This window comes from Nyctibius grandis, chromosome 5, assembly GCF_013368605.1.
Source record: "Nyctibius grandis isolate bNycGra1 chromosome 5, bNycGra1.pri, whole genome shotgun sequence".
Lineage (NCBI taxonomy): Eukaryota > Metazoa > Chordata > Aves > Nyctibiiformes > Nyctibiidae > Nyctibius > Nyctibius grandis.
The window spans coordinates 151761-169345 of record NC_090662.1 but is presented as its reverse complement, the minus strand read 5'-3'; the positions used below and the strand labels follow the sequence as shown (position 1 = coordinate 169345).

Sequence of the window (17585 nt, the reverse complement as noted above, 5' to 3'; positions counted from 1 at the left end):
CAGGTCCCATGGACTTGTGCACCTTCAGGTTCCTTAGATGGTCCCGAACCTGATCTTCTCCTACAGTGGGTGGTTCTTCATCCTTCCAGTCCCTGCCTCTGCCTTCTGCGACTTGCGTGGTGAGGCTAGAGCACCTGCTGGTGAAGACTGAGGCAAAAAAGCCATTGAGAACCTCAGCCTTCTCCATATCCCCGGTAACCAGGTATCCCGTTTCCTTCCAGAGAGGGCCCACATTTTCCCTACTCTTCCTTTTATCACTGACACACCTGTAGAAGCATTTCTTGTTGCCCTTGACATCCCTGGCCAGATTTAATTCTATCAGGGCTTTACCTTTCCTAACCTGGTCCCTGGCTGCTCAGACAATTTCCCTGTACTCCTCCCAGGCTCCCTGCCCTTGCTTCCACCCTCTGTAGGCTTCCTTCTTGTGCCTGAGTTTATCCAGAAGCTACTTGTTGATCCCTGCAGGCCTCCTGGCGTTTTTGCCTGCCTTTCTCTTTGTCGGGATGCATCGCTCCTGAGCCTGGAGGAGGTTGTCTTTTTGACCACCTTTTTTGAGGAAGTCTGTGCCAGAGATTCTGAATCTTCTGCGGGACCTTAATCTCCCTGACATCTGCTGGAAGGGTAACACATCAGAACGCAAGCAATCTACAAGATTTCTGGAGAGCATCAGAGAGAAATAACAGAATATAAGCTTTTCTTTTGTGCCCCTTTAAACTCTTTTCTGTATAAAACTGGCTACACAAAATGGTATCTGGTGTCTCCATTCAACCCGCATCCGGGGCTAAAGAATAACAAGCTGTTCTATCACCCAAAGATTCCTCCCCAACCAAGAAGGGGAATCAGGAAAAGGAAAGGAGACTCGTGGGTTGACATGGAAACAGATTTAGTAAGTCCTGCTTTGCAGCCTGTCCCTGGTTTTGTCTCCTATATAACACTGCTTTGCCCCAGAGCTCTGTCGTGAGCATCCTGTTTACTCCAGCCAGTCTCCTGATACGTTGGCTTGTTTTCCTGGGCGTTGAGATGGACTGTCCTTGCGCTTGGAGGGTGCTGTCTCTACAAACCCATCAGCCTTCCTGAGCTACTTTGCCCTTCAGAGCTGTCTGCCATGGGATCCCACCTACCAGGTCCCCAAATACGGCGAAGTCTGGTCTCCTGAAGTCTAGAATCTGTACCTCTGTTATTCTCCTCCCTCACTCCCCTCAGGATCTACCATACTGTAGTCTTTCAACAACTTTTCCTTCCACTAAGTGAACTAGAGAAAGCCTTATATCTAATGTTAAATTATCTACACAGTGTCTCTGAAAAGCAGTCTCCAGCTCTCAATCCAGATGTTTGATTTCTTTGAATCTGGCTGAACTTCACAGGCTTTTCCTGAAGGTGACAGAATCATCGAATCATTTATATTGGAAAACACCCTTAAGATCATCAAGTCCAACTGTTAACCTAACTCTTGTCTATTTTCCTAGTGTAGAGGGGAAAGTAGAAAAAGGCAAACTCAAGGGTCTCTTATGTAGCAGGAGGAGAGACATGCAATCACTCAAAGAGCTGCTTCAAGAAAAGTTTAAGGAATCCACGTGGCTAGTAAAGAGAGCAACAGATATAGTGGTATAATGCACTGCTAAGCTAATGAAAATTTAAAGACTACAAAGATTACAAAAGAGTTTATATTTTTGAAAATTATAATTAAGCAGTTTGGAAGCATTTGTTGAGGTCTGCTTAAAAATCATCAGAAATTGCAAAATATACGGTAACTGTATGTAAGTCCTTATTTCATTCCACTCCAGTTAGGACTGGAGTACTGTGGGCAGTTTTAGGCACCACACTTCAAATAATACTGACAAATTATCAAGTCATAGAATCATAGAATCGGTTAGGTTGGAAAAGACCTTTAAGATCATCAAGTCCAACCATTAACCCAGCACTGCCAAGTCCCTAAGTGCCACGTCTAGATGTCTTTTAAATCCCTCCATGGATGGTGACTCCGCCACCTCCCTGGTGTCCTGGTTTGGCCTAAAACAAAACCAATTTTCCTTTCAGTGATTTTTACTTTCAGCTAAGCTTCTTCTCGGTAACTGCACTTTCTGAAACAAACTGCATGTTTGCAGACAGTGTCTGCTTCTAGGACTGATGATAACGCTCCAAGTTTGTAGTTATCACTGAGGCACCGGTAGGGATATTATGCAGAAAGGCTCTTGCTGTCCTTGTTCTTAGAGAAACCAAGGTCACTCCTAAATTCCTCACTATTTATGAGTGCAGAGCCGTAGAAGGCTCGCATCTCCAGGGAGGAGCGGACAGGACAGGTGACCCAAAATTGACCAACGAAGGTATTGCATCCTATATACATCATTCTCAGTATAAAGCAGGGGGATCACGGGGGTCTTGCCCCCTTCTGCTATGGCCGGTGTCCGAAGAGGACACACTGCTGGCTCATATCCAGCCGCCATCGACCAACACCCCCAGGGCCTTTCCCACCAGGCACTTTCCAGCCACTCTTCCCCCAGCCTGTAGCGGTGCGGGGGGTTGTTGTGCCCCAAGGGCAGGACCCAACACTTGCCCTTGACCCTCACACAGTGGCCTCGGCCCATCGATACAGCCTGTCCAGACCCCTCTGCAGACCCTTCCTGCCCTCCAGCACATCAGCACTCCCACCCAGCTTGGTGTCGTCTGCGAACTCACTGAGGGTGCACTCGATCCCCTTGTCCAGATCATCGATAAAGACATTGAACAGAACTGGCCCCAACGCTGAGCCCTGGGAACACCACTGGTGACCGGCCCCCAGCTGGAGTTAACTCCATCACCACAACTCTTTAGCCCTGGCCATCCAGACAGTTTTTTACCCAATGAAGCGTGCACTCATCCAAGCCGTGAGCAGCCAGTTTCTCCAGGAGAATGCATTGGGAAATGGTGTCAAAGGCTTTACTGAAGTCTAAGTAGACAACATCCACAGCCTTTCCCTCATCCACTAAGTGGGTCACCTTGTCACAGAAGGAGATCAGGTTAGTAAAGCACGACCTGCCTTTCATAAACCCATGCTGACTGGGACCGATCGCCTGCCTGTCCTCTAAGTCATCAGGAGATGAAGAGGAGTAACAAAGTATTCAGAATCTAGAGGAGGTTTGAAAGATGATGATTTTTTACATGCTTCCATTTAATCTTTTGGTGTTTTATTAAGAAATTACGTCTCCCAGTGTTTAAATGTTAGAAAATGTCAGTAACCAAGTGTTCAACACAGCCACTGGAAACAGAATTACAACCAAAAAAGTTTGTTTTGAAGCAAACATGCAGGTAAACACGCATTGGGAAAGACCTTTTAAGTAACATGACAGTGAAGCTCCACAAGTCCCTGCATTCTTCAGGTGGAATTCCTTTCAGTGGAGGAAGGACCCGCTTTTTAAGCAAGCTGATGAAAGCCTTCCAGGCACATTTTGGATATACTCAATCTTAACTCAGGGCATGATATCAGAATTAAAAGCTGGACTTCTGTAAGGCCTTTGATATGGTCCCCCCCAACATTCTTGCCACTAAATTGCAGCGATATGGGTTTGACAGATGGAATGTTAGATGGATAAGGAACTGGCTGGATGGCTGTGTGCAAAGGGTTATAGCCAATGGCTCCGTATCCAAGTGGAAACCAGTAACGAGTGATGTCCCTCAAGGGTTCATACTGGGACCAATACTATTTACTATCTTCACTCATGACATAGACAGTGGGATTGAGTGCACCCTCAGCAACCTTGCAGATGACACCAAGCTGAGTGGTGTAGCTGCTTCACTAGAGGGATGGGATGCCATCCAGAGGGACCTTGGCAAGCTTGAAGAGTGGGCCTGTGTGGATTTCATAAAGTTCAACAAGGCCAAGTGCAACATGCTGCACTTGGGCTGGGGCAAACCCCAGTATCAGTACAGACCAGGGGTTGAATGGATAGAGAGGAGGTCTCCAGAGGAGGACTTTGTAAATGAAAAATTGGACAGGAGCTGGCAACGTGCACTTGCAGCCCAGAAAGCCAACCATATCCTGGGCTGCGTCAAAAGAAGTGTGGGCAGCAGGTCAAGGGAGACGATTCTCGCCCTCTGCTCCACTCTTGTGAGACCCCACCTGGAATACTGTGTCCAGTTCTGGGGCCCCCCAGTACAAGTCAGACATGGATCTGTTAGAGTGAGTCCAGAGGAGGGCCACGAAAATGATCAGAGGGCTGGAACATCTCTCCTATGAAGAAAGACTGAGAGTCAGGGTTGTTCAGCCTGGAGAAGAGAAGGCTCCACGAAGGCCTTATTACAGTCTTTCAAGAGGGATTCTTCTCTTTGGGTTGTCCAGAGAAGTTGTCTGTTGCCCCATCATTGGACATGTTCAAGATCAGGTTGGATGGGGCTTTGAGCAGCCTGAACAAGTGAAGGATGTCCCTGCCCAGGGCAGTGGGGTTGGACTAGATGATCTTTAAAAGTCCCTTCCAACCCAAACCATTCTATGATTCTAAATGATGTCTTGAAGTCCATTAAAGACCTGCATTTCTGAGTTCATGGAATAAAAAGAGAGAAGGGAGATGTTCTGGGACTGCAGGAATCTGGTTTATTGGTGATTATTCCCCCATCAGGATTCTTACAAAGAGGGTCTATCTCTGAATGACAGGAAGCAAAAGGAATCTATTTCTGCCAAAATCGAGACAGCCTATTGCCATAGTGCACCATACCCTAAAGTCAACAACTGTGCGAACCCATCTTTTTAAACTATAATTCTGATGGAGTGGTGATATTACTGCTACCAGTCTACATGTCTAGGCACTTAAAACCAAACTAATTGTCTTTTTATTTTAATGTACCATATGTACGGGTCCTTCACTGTTCCAGCAAAAGCTATCAAAAATACACCCCCCAGAAGCAGCACCTGCAGACTGGCACCATTTTGTATCAGGGAGGAGCTACTACTTCAGCTATATCTTATTCTGTACAATCTAAGAATGTGCAACTGCACAGTCTCTTGGAACACAAAATTTGCTCTACCATTCTTGGGGCTGTTCAGCCTGGAGAAGAGAAGGCTCCGGGGAGACCTTCTAGCACCTTCCAGTGCCTGAAGGGGCTACAGGAAAGCTGGAGAGGGGCTTTTGACAGGGCCTGGAGTGACAGGACGAGGGGGAACGGTTTTAAACTGAGAGAGGGGAGATTGAGATGAGATGTGAGGAAGAAATTCTTTGGTGTGAGGGTGGTGAGAGCCTGGCCCAGGTTGCCCAGAGAAGCTGTGGCTGCCCCCTCCCTGGCAGTGTTCAAGGCCAGGTTGGATGGGGCTGGGAGCAACCTGGTCTGGTGGAAGGTGTCCCTGCCCATGGCAGGGGGTTGGAACTAGATGGTCTTTAAGGTCCCTTCCACCCCAAACCATTCCATGATTCTATGGTTTTAAGAATATTAAAATAGATAAGATAATCATACCACCTTCAGTCTTCTGTCCTTCCAAATTTTCTGTGGGTAGGAGTGAAGTTCCATTCTGATCTTCCTGATGTATTATTTTTTCCTGTGAAGTTGTTTCATCCTGTTTAAACATAGGATGGAGAGGAGAAAGATAAATTTCAGTACAGTTTGTACATACACATTAGTCTTTGATTTTTCAGTTAACCTTTCAACAAATCAATGGGCAACTTTTAAATTACTCAAATTGACTCCTATTTTTCCCAGGTTTCCATAGTCATAACGTCTGCCCATCAGCTGAGAGAACCCATAAGAGCCTTTCTCAGGCAACACATCACAAAAATGTAATTCCAAGCATTTCATCCAGCATCAGTCCTTCAACATATGGGAAAATTTCAGGAGACTCATATGAAAAGATCATACCTGTTTCTTCAACTCAGAGACCTGCACTACTGACTGGGATTTCAGCTCATTCTGACAGCAGACAAATTCTTCAGATTTCTGTACAAGTTCATCTAATGGAGGGGAAAAAGGGGAGTTAAGGTGTGTTCTTGCCTTTTTTTGCTGAAATATATACAGTTTACACATATGCACAACGGTATATGAGATCCCTTATCTCTCAGTCACTGCTTCAGTTTTGGGTCATAAAGGAGCTGGAAGAAAATCAATTTGAAATAATAGCTTGAGGCAAGATCGATGTTATTAGTTATAATACAAGCCTACAGAGAAAACGGTACAGTTTGCTTTCCTTGGTTGCTTTACTTATAATTTCAGTAGAAATTCAGACTCTGAAGAATGTGGCACGTCTAAAAAGAACTTACATAAGTTGATGGAAAAAATCCAAGAAGTTATTAAAATTAATTCAAAAAATACATCTGGCTTAAGAGATCCATAAGCTTCAAAAGATTGTGGACTGGGACAGCACACAGGAAAGCACCATATATGCTGCCCTACTCTTATGCTCCTCCTCCTGCAACTGGCTTTGGTCACTGCCAAAGACAGAAAGGTGGGATTGCACCAGAGAGAGCTTTAGCTTGATACAGTACAACCACTCCCGTGTTGCTATGCAATGAAGAATTGTTATACCAAGACTTTCTTATGAGCTATTAACAAAACCAAAGCCAAATAGACAGCAACCCAATGATCCTCAGGCTCTTGAGAACCTGCCTGACCACACTGCTGTGCTTGCTCACCCCGTAGCTTCTGTACTGTAGCACTGTTTTCGGCAGACACCACCAACAGCCGGTCAACATCCCGTTTCAGCTGATCATTCTCAGCTACAAGGGCAGCATGGCTGGATTGCAGCTCTTGCTCAGCCACCTTAAGACAACTGATCTGCAGGTTTTTCTCTTCCACCTCCAGCCTTTGCTCCTGCTCCAGGTCTTTATACTTCACCTCTAATTCAGCTTGTGCTCTTCTTGCCTCTTCCAGCTGTTCCAAGAGACCCTGCACCTCCTCCTGCAAGCGATGGGAGGACAGCTTCCTCTCAGCTAGTTCCAGCTCCATCTTCTCTCTGAGATCCTGTGACTCCCGTCTCTCTGCATCTAGCACATCCCTCAAGGAGCTTAGATCCACTTCCATCTTCTGGCACTGATCTAGGAGTGTCTGTAAAAGGATATGGAAATCAATTTAACTTTCAACTAGTTCAATACATTGCCAAAGCAGAGTACCTGAATTATATTTTTAAATTGCCATTAAATTCTTTTCAAATATCTAAGTAGCATAAAGGAGGAAATAAACACTGCAGAAATCTGAATTTGTTAGAAAGAAACTGCCCTACTATCCACAAATTCCAAGAAAGCAATGCTGGGAGAAACAAGCACTCTCAATTTTGGTAAAGAAAAGATAAGTCTTAATTTACAGGAGGGCAATGTAGAGGAAAGAAACAATAGAACAGTGGTCATAAGTTCTCTTTTAGAGGAAAGAAAGCTTCCCAAAAAGGGGAGGAAGGACTACAACAGAAGAGGGGGAACTCAACAATTACAGAGTACAATTAAAAAACAGAACAAAAGTGTGTATGTGAAAGGGAGTCAAAAATGCTGAAATAGGAAACTGGATGTAACAGAGTGCTCCACACAGTGCTCACTGCTTCAAGAAAGATCCAAGAAAGCTGGTTGACACTGACAGAGATTTAAGACAACCAAGGAAGAGAAATGGACCCTACACTTGCCAGAATTCCTTTTGTCAAACTTCCTCCTCCTGGAGCTGTGGACAGTCAGCACAGCCAGTTTCAGGAGGAGGCTGACGAGGAGCTCCCTTTATGGGTACTAAGAGCAGCTTCAGCCACGTGGCCTCAAGTTTATACATGTACCGAGGTCTCCCTCTGACCATATAATGTGTATGAGGGGAGTCAAAGACACAGAGAAGGAGTCAGGGGACCCCAACAACCATGCCATGAAGATATGATGCCGTCACGCCATGAAACACCCTGGTGAGCAATGTAAACAGTAGGGAGTACAAGTCAGCTCACTGAGGTTCTTCACCTCTTCCTGGTGGTAAGAGGTCCCACCACTGTGCCTGGCTGGGACATAGGAGAAGAAAATAGAGTGGTATATAAGTGTGTAAAAGTTATCAAAGTGAGGTTCAGCACTAGGCTGGCTGGAGACTGTGCAGCCTACTAACGTGAGACTGATACAGTGTAAGTCTCTTCTAAAGGGATGGAGAACAGTTTTCAGAAGTTCAGATATTGGAAAAAAGTTAAAAATACACTCATCCTATATCTGCAAACAAGCCTTCTAAGTGATTGCATACTAACCCCTGTCTCAAGGGCACATGTACGTATAGTCATATATGCACAGACTCGATGTCATTCTCCTTACACTCCAAAAGGATAAGTGAGAGCCAAAACCACTCTGGACACTATGTCATCATATTACCAAGTTCTCAGCAAGACAAACCAAAGAATATCTGCCTACACTCTGATCTGGCCTGGATACTGCAGTCCAGAAACAGTGTAGCTGCAGCAGCACCGTGTTAGGCACTTCTGTCTTAGGCAAAGCGTTGTGTATTTGATGGCTTTGAATGCATCAGTCAGCAGTATGGAGTATGGACAGATTCTGTCCCTGTCCACCTGCCCACAATCTGGGTCATTAGATGGCTGCTGCACCATCCCTATCCCTGTTGTTTGGCTGGATCTACTATAAGCTCTGCATACAAACCTGCAGCTCTAAGACCTGACCCAAGGGAGCCCCCCAGCTGATCTCATGTGCCAGAAACAAGCTAACCTGGTAAGTTCTGAGCTAGTGACAAAGGCCCCATCCACCACTTACACATGAGAGTAAGGCAATGAGCAAACCATGGAAAAGGTACCTGGTTTTGTTGTTCAGCAGCACGTAATTCCTGCTGCAGCAATTCCACCACCTGAGTTCGTCCCAGTAGAGCTCCTTCCTGCTCCTCTAGCTTTCTCTGAAGCGTACACAGGTTCTGTGAGAGAGACAGTGCTATACCGTATCTGGGAAGCTAACATAAGGCGGCCAGATTTCCTGGTTTCATCCATACACCTAGTTGTCATAACAGAGTACTTTAATAGCCTGAATAATTTCATTTTTGTTGACACTTATTCTGGAGCCCTGGTGCAGTACAGAGAGCTCACCGTTGTCTCACAAATAGGGAACTGGAGCACAATAATTTAATACTTCTTTTTAACTGTTCTTTTTTTTCAACTGATAGTAAATCAGCTGATTGAAGCTAGGACTCTGAATGTCCACACTAGCATCCCCAAAAAACCCAAACAATCAAATCACACCTCCTCTCACCCCTTCTGAGTTACTTCGATGAGAACTGCTCTCTCAGGGTGTCTTCAGACTGGTAAAATTTCTTTTTCTTTCTCCTCCTACAAAAAGATTATTATATCAACTATACCTGCTGCATCTCTACTTCCAGATCTGACTGGGCCACTCTCTTGAGTAATTCAGCTTGGTGCTGTTGGACCTGCTCTTCTAGGAGAGCTTCCTTCTCCTGAATCACTTCCTGCAGGGAGCTCAGCTGAAAACATAGGCCACAAAAAAAAAAACCAAAACAAGATGGTTATGAATTTGACAGCCATGCAGGCTTGCTTTCAACATGCACCAGCATATTATGTGTGTCATGGGGTCTTCAGCTTGATAATCCTATATGTCACCTGAGTATGAGGAAAAACTTCTTTACTGTGAGGGTGCCAGAGCACTGGAACAGGCTGCCCAGGGAGGGTGGGGAGTCTCCTTCTGATACTCAAAACCCGCCTGGACATGACCCTGTGCGACATGCTCTGGGTGACCCTGCTTTGGCAGGGGGTTGGACTGGATGATCTCCAGAGGTCCCTTCCAACCCTCACCACTCTGTGATTCTATATCTTTATCCTACTAATATGTATATATTAACTGATAATATTTCAAATCCCAGTGTCAGGGTTTAAAGCTGGGCCGGCTATTAAACCTGCGGCAGATGCTCTCTGTTATTCCCCCCCCACCTCCCCCCCGGGAGGCCAAACCAGGACATTCAGAAAGCAAAAAACCATAGAATTTCATCTACAAATATGCAGAATGATAAAAAAATATAATTACTATATAATTACAAGTTCATAAAACTTCTAAGTTTTTATTTGTATGGGATGCAGCTCAATCCACAGATCAAAAGCTAAACCTGCAATTCACAGTATTAACAAAAAACTTGCCATAAATAAATGCAATGTAACAGTAAGTGATAAAAAGCTCCTCTGCACATCCACAGTAGAACACAGAGCCAATGGCAGGTCTGGGAGCTGAAAGAATACTCTTCCCAAAGCCCATCACCGAACAGCAACAGTAGACAGGGAAGAACTCAAATTCTGAGGAAGGGACACCCCGTCCAGGCCCTTCCAGCATCTGTTCCCCCCATCCTCAGAGTCGTCAGTCCCATCGTCCAAGTGTGAAACCCATTAAGATGACTCAACTGCAGAGCACCTTTTGCACCAAGGGTGGTTACTGCCTAGGGGTACAGGACACAGATGAAGAGCATTTGGGGATTGCAAAAGACTTATGGAATGTTTAGAGGAGGAACCAAAGGCAGGGAAACAGATGAACCTAGGTGATGTGGGAAGGAACAAAACCAAAAACATAGAGGGTAAGAGAATTAAAAACAGCCAGTTGTGTAAACAGTGGCTGCTCAACGTGCTTGTCTGGCCATGCCCTGCACCAGTCTGTCCTGTCTTCTTACTAAACACCATTTCTAACCCTTTCATTGCGGGAGAGGGTCTCTATTCAGTGTGCATTTGTGTGTGTATGGGGGGGTCTAAGTGCTAGTAACTGGAATCAGACCATAGGTCAATGGGCCTGTGTTTCCACAGTGCCAGCAAGTGGAGATTAGGGCAAGTGAACTTAAGTGCCAGCAACTGCAGCGGGACCACAACACAGAAGGTGTGTGTGTACATGGCGCCAGAAACTGGAACAAGTGTGAGTGTGCAAGTGAATGTATGATCACTAGCGAGTATCAGGCTGGACTAGCTGGCAAGCAGGTGAAGTAGCCTGGGTGCCAGGACAGAGAGGAGATGGCGCCCAAGGGTGACTTGGCTACTGGACAAGGGGAGTTCTGGCCAGCTGCCAGGTACCAAAGGGTCTTGGGGGTCCCTAAGGACAAAACCTACTTTTGTGTATGTGTGAATCTGTAAGGGAGATGGCTACTAGAGAGACCAGGAGAGTCCTGGTCAGCTGTGTGCATGCCTGCATGTCTCTAAGAGTGAGAACACAGGGAGGCTGGCTACCAGAGGGGCCAGGAGAGTCCTGGTCAGGGTGCATGTGTGTGTCTGTGTCTCTAAGGATAAGACCGCAGCAGGCTGGCTACTGAAAGGGGGCAGGGGAGCCCTGGGCAGGCGTGGTGGTGATGGCGGGGAGAGGGTGTTTGTGCACACATGCACTAATGCCCACATTTTCCTAAAAGCGAGCCAGCACAGAGGGGCTGGCTCTGGGAGTGACGAGAGGAGTCCCAGCCAGCTCTGTGCACACGTGTGTGTGAGCAGTGGGTCTGCACCAGCAGCTGGAGTGGAGCTGTGGGCCCTGGGGCTTCGCATGTCCACATGTCAGCAACTGGGGAGACTTGGATCCAGGGGTCAGTTACTGGGCAGGCTGGGTGAGACTAAGCACAGCTGTTGGTGAGATCCACAACGTACATCTGCACATATTCTTACTGCTCTCACCTGAGCTGCCATAGAGGGGAACAGGGGCAGGCTGTTGGCACTGTTGGTGTTCATGGGAGTGCTGGGTGCTTCTGTCTGTGTTACGTACGTGGCTGGCCTGCTGGGAACACATTCTCAGCCATGCTACTGGCTGGACTAGGGGGCATGGAGCTTTGGCAACCTTGCCTCTGTCAGGCTACAGGATTTAGCCACATTCCCTAGCAGGAGCACGTCCTCAGGAACAACTGTCCCTCTTAAATCATCCAGTGACAGGACACATGGGAATGGCTCAAAGCTGCATCAGGGGAGATTCAGACTTGACATTAGGAAACATTTCTTTACCAAGAGGGTGGTCACAGGCTGGAACAGGATTCCTAGGGAGGTGGGCGATGCCCCAAGCCTGTCAGTGTTTAAGAGGCATTTGGACAACGCCCTTAATAATATGCTTCAACTTTTGGTCAGCCCTGAAGCCGTCAGGCAGTTGAGTAGGTGATCATAGTAGGTCCCTTCCAGCTGAACCATCCTATTCTATCATGCTAGTGTAAGTGGTGGGGTGGCAAACAGAGACACACACACACAGACTGATGAATAGAGAAATTTTTGTGTACCTGTGTTGCATACTTGATTTCAGCATCTTTCAGATTCCCTTTGGCTAGAGCCAGCTGTTCCTTCAGGTCCTGAACAGTCTCCTCTCGGTCCCTGAGCTGCTCTTTTAGTGCTTCCGCTTCCTCTCTCTGTCCTTCACTTGTATTTTGGTTATTCTGACACTGCAAGAGGAAATAAGTGGGAAGAAAAGAAACAGAAGAAAGTAAACTGATCAGTACTACTGGTCAATTAAAAAAAAATTATAATGCTACTGCACTCTTGACGCCTAAACAGATGCTTATTTCTACTACATTTCTTCATTTCTTAACTTTATATTTTCTTTGTTTCTTTAAATGAAGTTGTCCTACATTAAGTAACTATTTTCCCTATTTCTGTGTAGATATGCACAAGACGTCTTTAATTGGGAAGTGTCAAATCACTTTGGAACAGCTTACCATGAATGCTTACCATATCAACTAAGGTAAATCATATCATTAAATAAAATATAATACATAATCTACAATATGACCACCTTGATTTGTGAGGCTTTTTCATTTCAGATTTCTCTAATACCAGAAATGAAATATTTTTTAATTAGCAATATTTTTTAATTAGCAAGAATATTCTCCACATGATAAAGAGGCAGACATTAAACATTCTAGACTACAGAAAATGCCCATGGAAATCTCTTTAGACTAAAGGGATTTATAGAAATAAGCCAAGGAACATGCAAACAATTATCAGTTCTACTGTACTCTGAGGCACTAAAATCCCATGTTTATGAGCACGAAATTTAAATTGGGATTTAAACATTTCACACAAAACATGTGCTGAAGCTCTGTCTGCTCAGACACACTAGCACACTACATCTGCACTCTGTCTTTCCTCTCAAAGACCATCTGTACAGCAGGCAATTCTCCAACACCACAGCTGTACACCTACTTAACACAGAGGTTACGTCCAGCATATCAACACTGTCACTGAGAAGCAGGAAAAACATCCTTCCATTATCATCATCTCGGCACTCCCAACTACTTCAAGCACTTAGTGCTGGGGATTTTTGACTGAATATCTATAAAATGTGCATCCTTCCTTTTCCTTGTTACAGTCTACCGAGTATTTATGTCCTTTAAACACATTCTGAAAAATTTATGAAGGCTTTTAGAAGGACTTGTAAGTCAGTGTAATAAGAATAAGTAAGAAGCTCCTGTTCCTCAAAGGATGTGTCACCTACAGAGAAGGTCTTTGGAAGCAGGTAGAACAGACAGACAAGGAAAGCTTTAATTGCACTTAAGCTTAGAAGTAGAACACGAAAAAAAAGAAAGAACAGAAGCGCGGGAAGCTTTAAGCAGCCAGGGATATACATAACTTATTAGGCTGGGGCAAAGCAGTTGCTAGAGGGTAAAGATGGGTGGATTAGTTTTTGCTTACTTGGGATTAGCTTTCAGGATTGATATTTACAGTCGGACTTGGAAAAGCTTCTGATAAAGTCCTTGCACACTGGCCACTACAGGGAGTACCAAATTAAGGACAGTAGCACAGTCACAAAGTTCCCAGAGCTCAAGTTTTCAAATGTCAAGTTTTTCCAAAATGTATAAATGCTTTTATCTGAACATAATTCCTGTTTACCTGCTTTGAAAGTTTAAGAGGAGCCTCAATTGTTCTGTGTACACATACCAACCACTTAACAGAAAGATATAAGATGATATTTTGATTCTCCTGAAAATGAGGCACTCTGTTAAAAGCCCAGAAAGTAACAGTACCAATGAGATACTTAAAATACAGCCTTCCCATGGGCCCCCATCATGGAGAGGAAAAAAAAGCCCTTGGCTATACTTATCCCTCATGATTTCCAAAAGGAACCACTGATGTTCAATGCCTCAGCACGACATGCAAGCCTAACCTAAATTTTTCATCTTCAAATGACAGGGTATCTGTCTAGGAAATATCATCGTTACTCAAGACACCATCTTCTTGGGGAAATAATTATAAATAAATAGAGGAATCTGTAGCTTCTCAGTAGGTCGACCCTTACAACAAAGTATCTAGAAAGTGCCTTCTGGGTCAAATACGTAATATTGCAGGTAACTGCCCTAACACCATTTCTGTTAAATGAAGTTCTCACCCAAAACCAATAAGGCTCTGGTCTGCACCATTTCCACTGGAGACTGTATCAAGACCTCATTCCTCTAATTAGAAGGCCATTTTTCCTAATGGCTAATTTACACCCACCCATTCACCTGTCAGTACTGTCCTCTCACTGTAACAGTTCTCCCCCTTCCTTGGTGCTTACCTTCCTCTTACAACTGCAGAAAGAAATGATGTTTCCTTTCTGCCTTTGGCTGACTAAGCAGCCGAGCTACTTTGGTGTCTAATAAAAGCAGCGACTAACGTGAGAAGAGGATGGAAAGTCTTTTGCTGCTCTCAGAATTCATCTTTCCTAATTCCAAGTGAACAGAACATGACAACACTTCACATGGGGCCTTGCCATTCTTAGTACAGTAGTTGGAAGGATAACTGCTTGCCTTACATAAAGAGTAGGGTTCTCTTTATGTAAAACCTACATCACCCTGACTAACTGATGATAAGCTCTCTCATTTTGCCTTCTTCAACTGATAAATCTGAATTTTGAAGCAAGAACACTAATTAGTGCATAACAGCAAGTCTACACAAAGTAATACAACAGCACACAGGTCTATACGTGCTACACATGAATAAATTAAAAGCAGCCTCGGGAGCAGGACAGCCATGCGAAGTGACACAGTCAAACAGCCTTCGGGGTCCTTTGCAGCCAGGGGATTTCTTTCATGGCCTTGCAGCATACAGTGGCAGAATACCACAAGTGCTTGATCTTGCACTCATTAAATTTTGCTTTGTTTTTATATTATGTCAATCCTCAAGATCATCCAGTTCTTCCTGTATGAAAACCAAATGCTGCTTTGCATTGAGAAAGTTTCTCAAGATTGTATTGTGAAGTGAATTACAGTAGCACATTTCTATGATTTTATGATGCCATCAATCAAAAATAGTAAGCACAAGTCATGGAAGCAATCTTTACTCCACTAGTAGTCACCTCTCACCTGACAGCTCTCACACTCACCTTTTAATGCTTCCTATGATCTTTTTTTCCAATGTTTCAAATAACCCTTATCTTCTTTGGTTTAATGAGCATCATCTGATGTCCTGCGATCTGTCTGGACTTCTATCACACTTCTCTCAAAACTATGTGGTCAGCAGAACAATTTGAAGTTTTCAAAAATTACCAGCTCCAATGGGAGTTTCTAGCTAGTAGCTAATAGCTTCTTTAATGTCTTGCTACAGGACAGTTTCCCCTCATTTTTTACCTAGCTTTACACAATCATGGCTCGTTAACCATAAAACTTTGTGGTGGCACAGGAAACTCCATGGCTGGAAAATATATATAATTATATTTTTTTACATTTAAGTTACTGCCTTTCAATTTTAATGACCTCCTTACCTCCTTGTTCTTGTACTTCAGCCAACCTTCCCTCTCCTTTGCTGTACTCACATGACATTTTGAAACTTACAGCTCAGACAGACATGTGATTTCTGCAGGAAAGAACTTCGCTACAACAGATCACTGAAGGTATGCAAAGTGAAAGTGGCCCATACTCTTGAGGAGATCAAGTTGTGCACTCCAAGGGCATCTGAAGTATGAGGAAGCTGGGCAGACCAGCTTCCTACAGCATAAACATCCTTGCTGGAACTATGAATGTCCTGCTAACAAGAGAGATAAGAGCTGCTAGCTCACTGGGACCTAAAACAGAGGGTGGCACCAGATTGTCAGTAGAGGCTAACATCTTTTAAGAAGCGCTGTTCTCCCAACCTTGGGACACACTTGCTCTTCTGATAAGGTCTGTGCAGGCAACGGTGATCCTTTCTCTGTCAGCTCCTCAATGCGTTTGTTCAGCGAGGCCAGTTTGGCTTTGGCCTGAAGTTTAAGCTTCATCAGCTTAGCATCTGCAGCCTCTCGCTCTTCCTGAAAAAGAAGGATACAAGCTGACTGCATTTAAAATTCCAGTGCTACACCCTGAAAGCACCACTTGGGAAAGTTACAGTATTTGTCAGTCTGCCATTCTTTGTCCAAACCTGCCTCCCCAGTAACAGTGCTAATTAAAACACATTTAGGAAACAAATTTGCTCTGAAATACTATACACAGCAAAATAGTTAGCGTCTGCTCTAGTACTTTCTCTTCAAGGGACAGATCACTCAAGGGACTTCTCCCAGCAGTCAGCAGAAACTCAGTTTGACTTCCTCTACTATACGCAGTCCCTCAATACCATCTCAAGTAAGAGCACTGTCTCTCATGTCATGCCTCAGGGTACGGAATATTTATCTTTGGTTACATGTCATAAAACCACTGGACAGCTGGGTGACTGCAGCACGGCCTACTCTTTGTCTCAAACACTCTGAAGTGGGCAAAGAAAAACTTCACACAAAAGATATTAGTATTTATTAGAGCCACCAGGAATCTCCACGGGCTTTGAGGAGCTCCAAGACAAAATGCTACATAACTTGGATGTAACTTATCTACTCTAGAAGCAAATACCCCTCGGCAAAATGAACAGAAGCTATCCTACATCTCTTGGGTTAGGGTTCATTCTTTGGATTCCAGCAATTCTCTGGAATTGATGCATTTACTAGTGCAGGTGTCTCAAACGTTCAAAAGAAACCAGACACTGGCTTGCACAGAAAGCTGAAGCAGCATTTTACTCTTGCTCCCAGGTCCCCATGAAAGAAATGATACCTTGAGTTCATTTTCTTTTTGCTGGAGCAGGGCATCCTTTTCTCGGATCAAATCCTTCAGCTGAACAACTAGTTCTTCTGTTTGGGCTAGGCGCTCCAACAGCTCCTCAGGTGCCTCCTCCATGCTTTCTGCTTCTGGCTCTAAAGGTTGTACCTGAAACAGTGAAACGAGTGCTCTGGAGGAAAAAAGTCTAAACAGACTGCAGCACAGCATCCAAATTATACCTTCAGCTCCACTCCTCAATGCTGCACTCTGTTCCTTGCAATCATTTCATGTAGCCTATCGAACTATACACAATCAGGTGAACCCAGAAGGACAGCTCAGGATGCCCACGAGCCAATACACCAAAAAAAAAGCACCTTTGGTGAACACAAGACCAGCAAATCTGAAACGAGTGGCACTGGAGGGACTCTACCACTCACACACCATCCACTGTCTCAAGTGCCACAGGGCAACACACAGATCAAGACTTCCACTGTCACCCAGTGATGCAGAGCTCCCCTTTCTGCCACACAGAATTATTAGTTCTCTTAAAAGTCTTTCTTCACCCTAATTCTAGTTTGTTTTCTAGGATCACCTTGAGATGTGGAAACTAAGGAGATTACGGTCTGCCCCACAAAAGTGCTGACTTAAGAGGTCAGGAATATAGGAGAAGCAGAGTGGAATGACAGCTCAGTAATGAAGAAGCAGGAAACAGTTCTCACTGC

The 17585-nt window shown here is 44.7% G+C and overlaps 1 protein-coding gene across 5 annotated transcripts in view; it reads right to left on the bottom strand.

Moving 5' to 3' along the window:
* Nucleotides 1–17585, bottom strand: part of GOLGB1 (golgin B1) — a 77901-nt gene that overhangs the window by 27853 nt on the left and 32463 nt on the right. For 4 of the 5 annotated variants that reach the window (XM_068400600.1, XM_068400598.1, XM_068400599.1 and 1 more), the window contains 8 exons: nt 16879–17031; nt 15957–16109; nt 12133–12291; nt 9259–9381; nt 8707–8820; nt 6591–7002; nt 5821–5912; nt 5422–5521 (listed from right to left, as the gene is read on the bottom strand). In XM_068400600.1, the coding sequence (XP_068256701.1) occupies nt 5422–5521; nt 5821–5912; nt 6591–7002; nt 8707–8820; nt 9259–9381; nt 12133–12291; nt 15957–16109; nt 16879–17031 (1306 nt within the window). The remainder of the gene's footprint in view (nt 1–5421; nt 5522–5820; nt 5913–6590; nt 7003–8706; nt 8821–9258; nt 9382–12132; nt 12292–15956; nt 16110–16878; nt 17032–17585) is intronic. The other variant, XM_068400603.1, reaches the window with a different exon arrangement.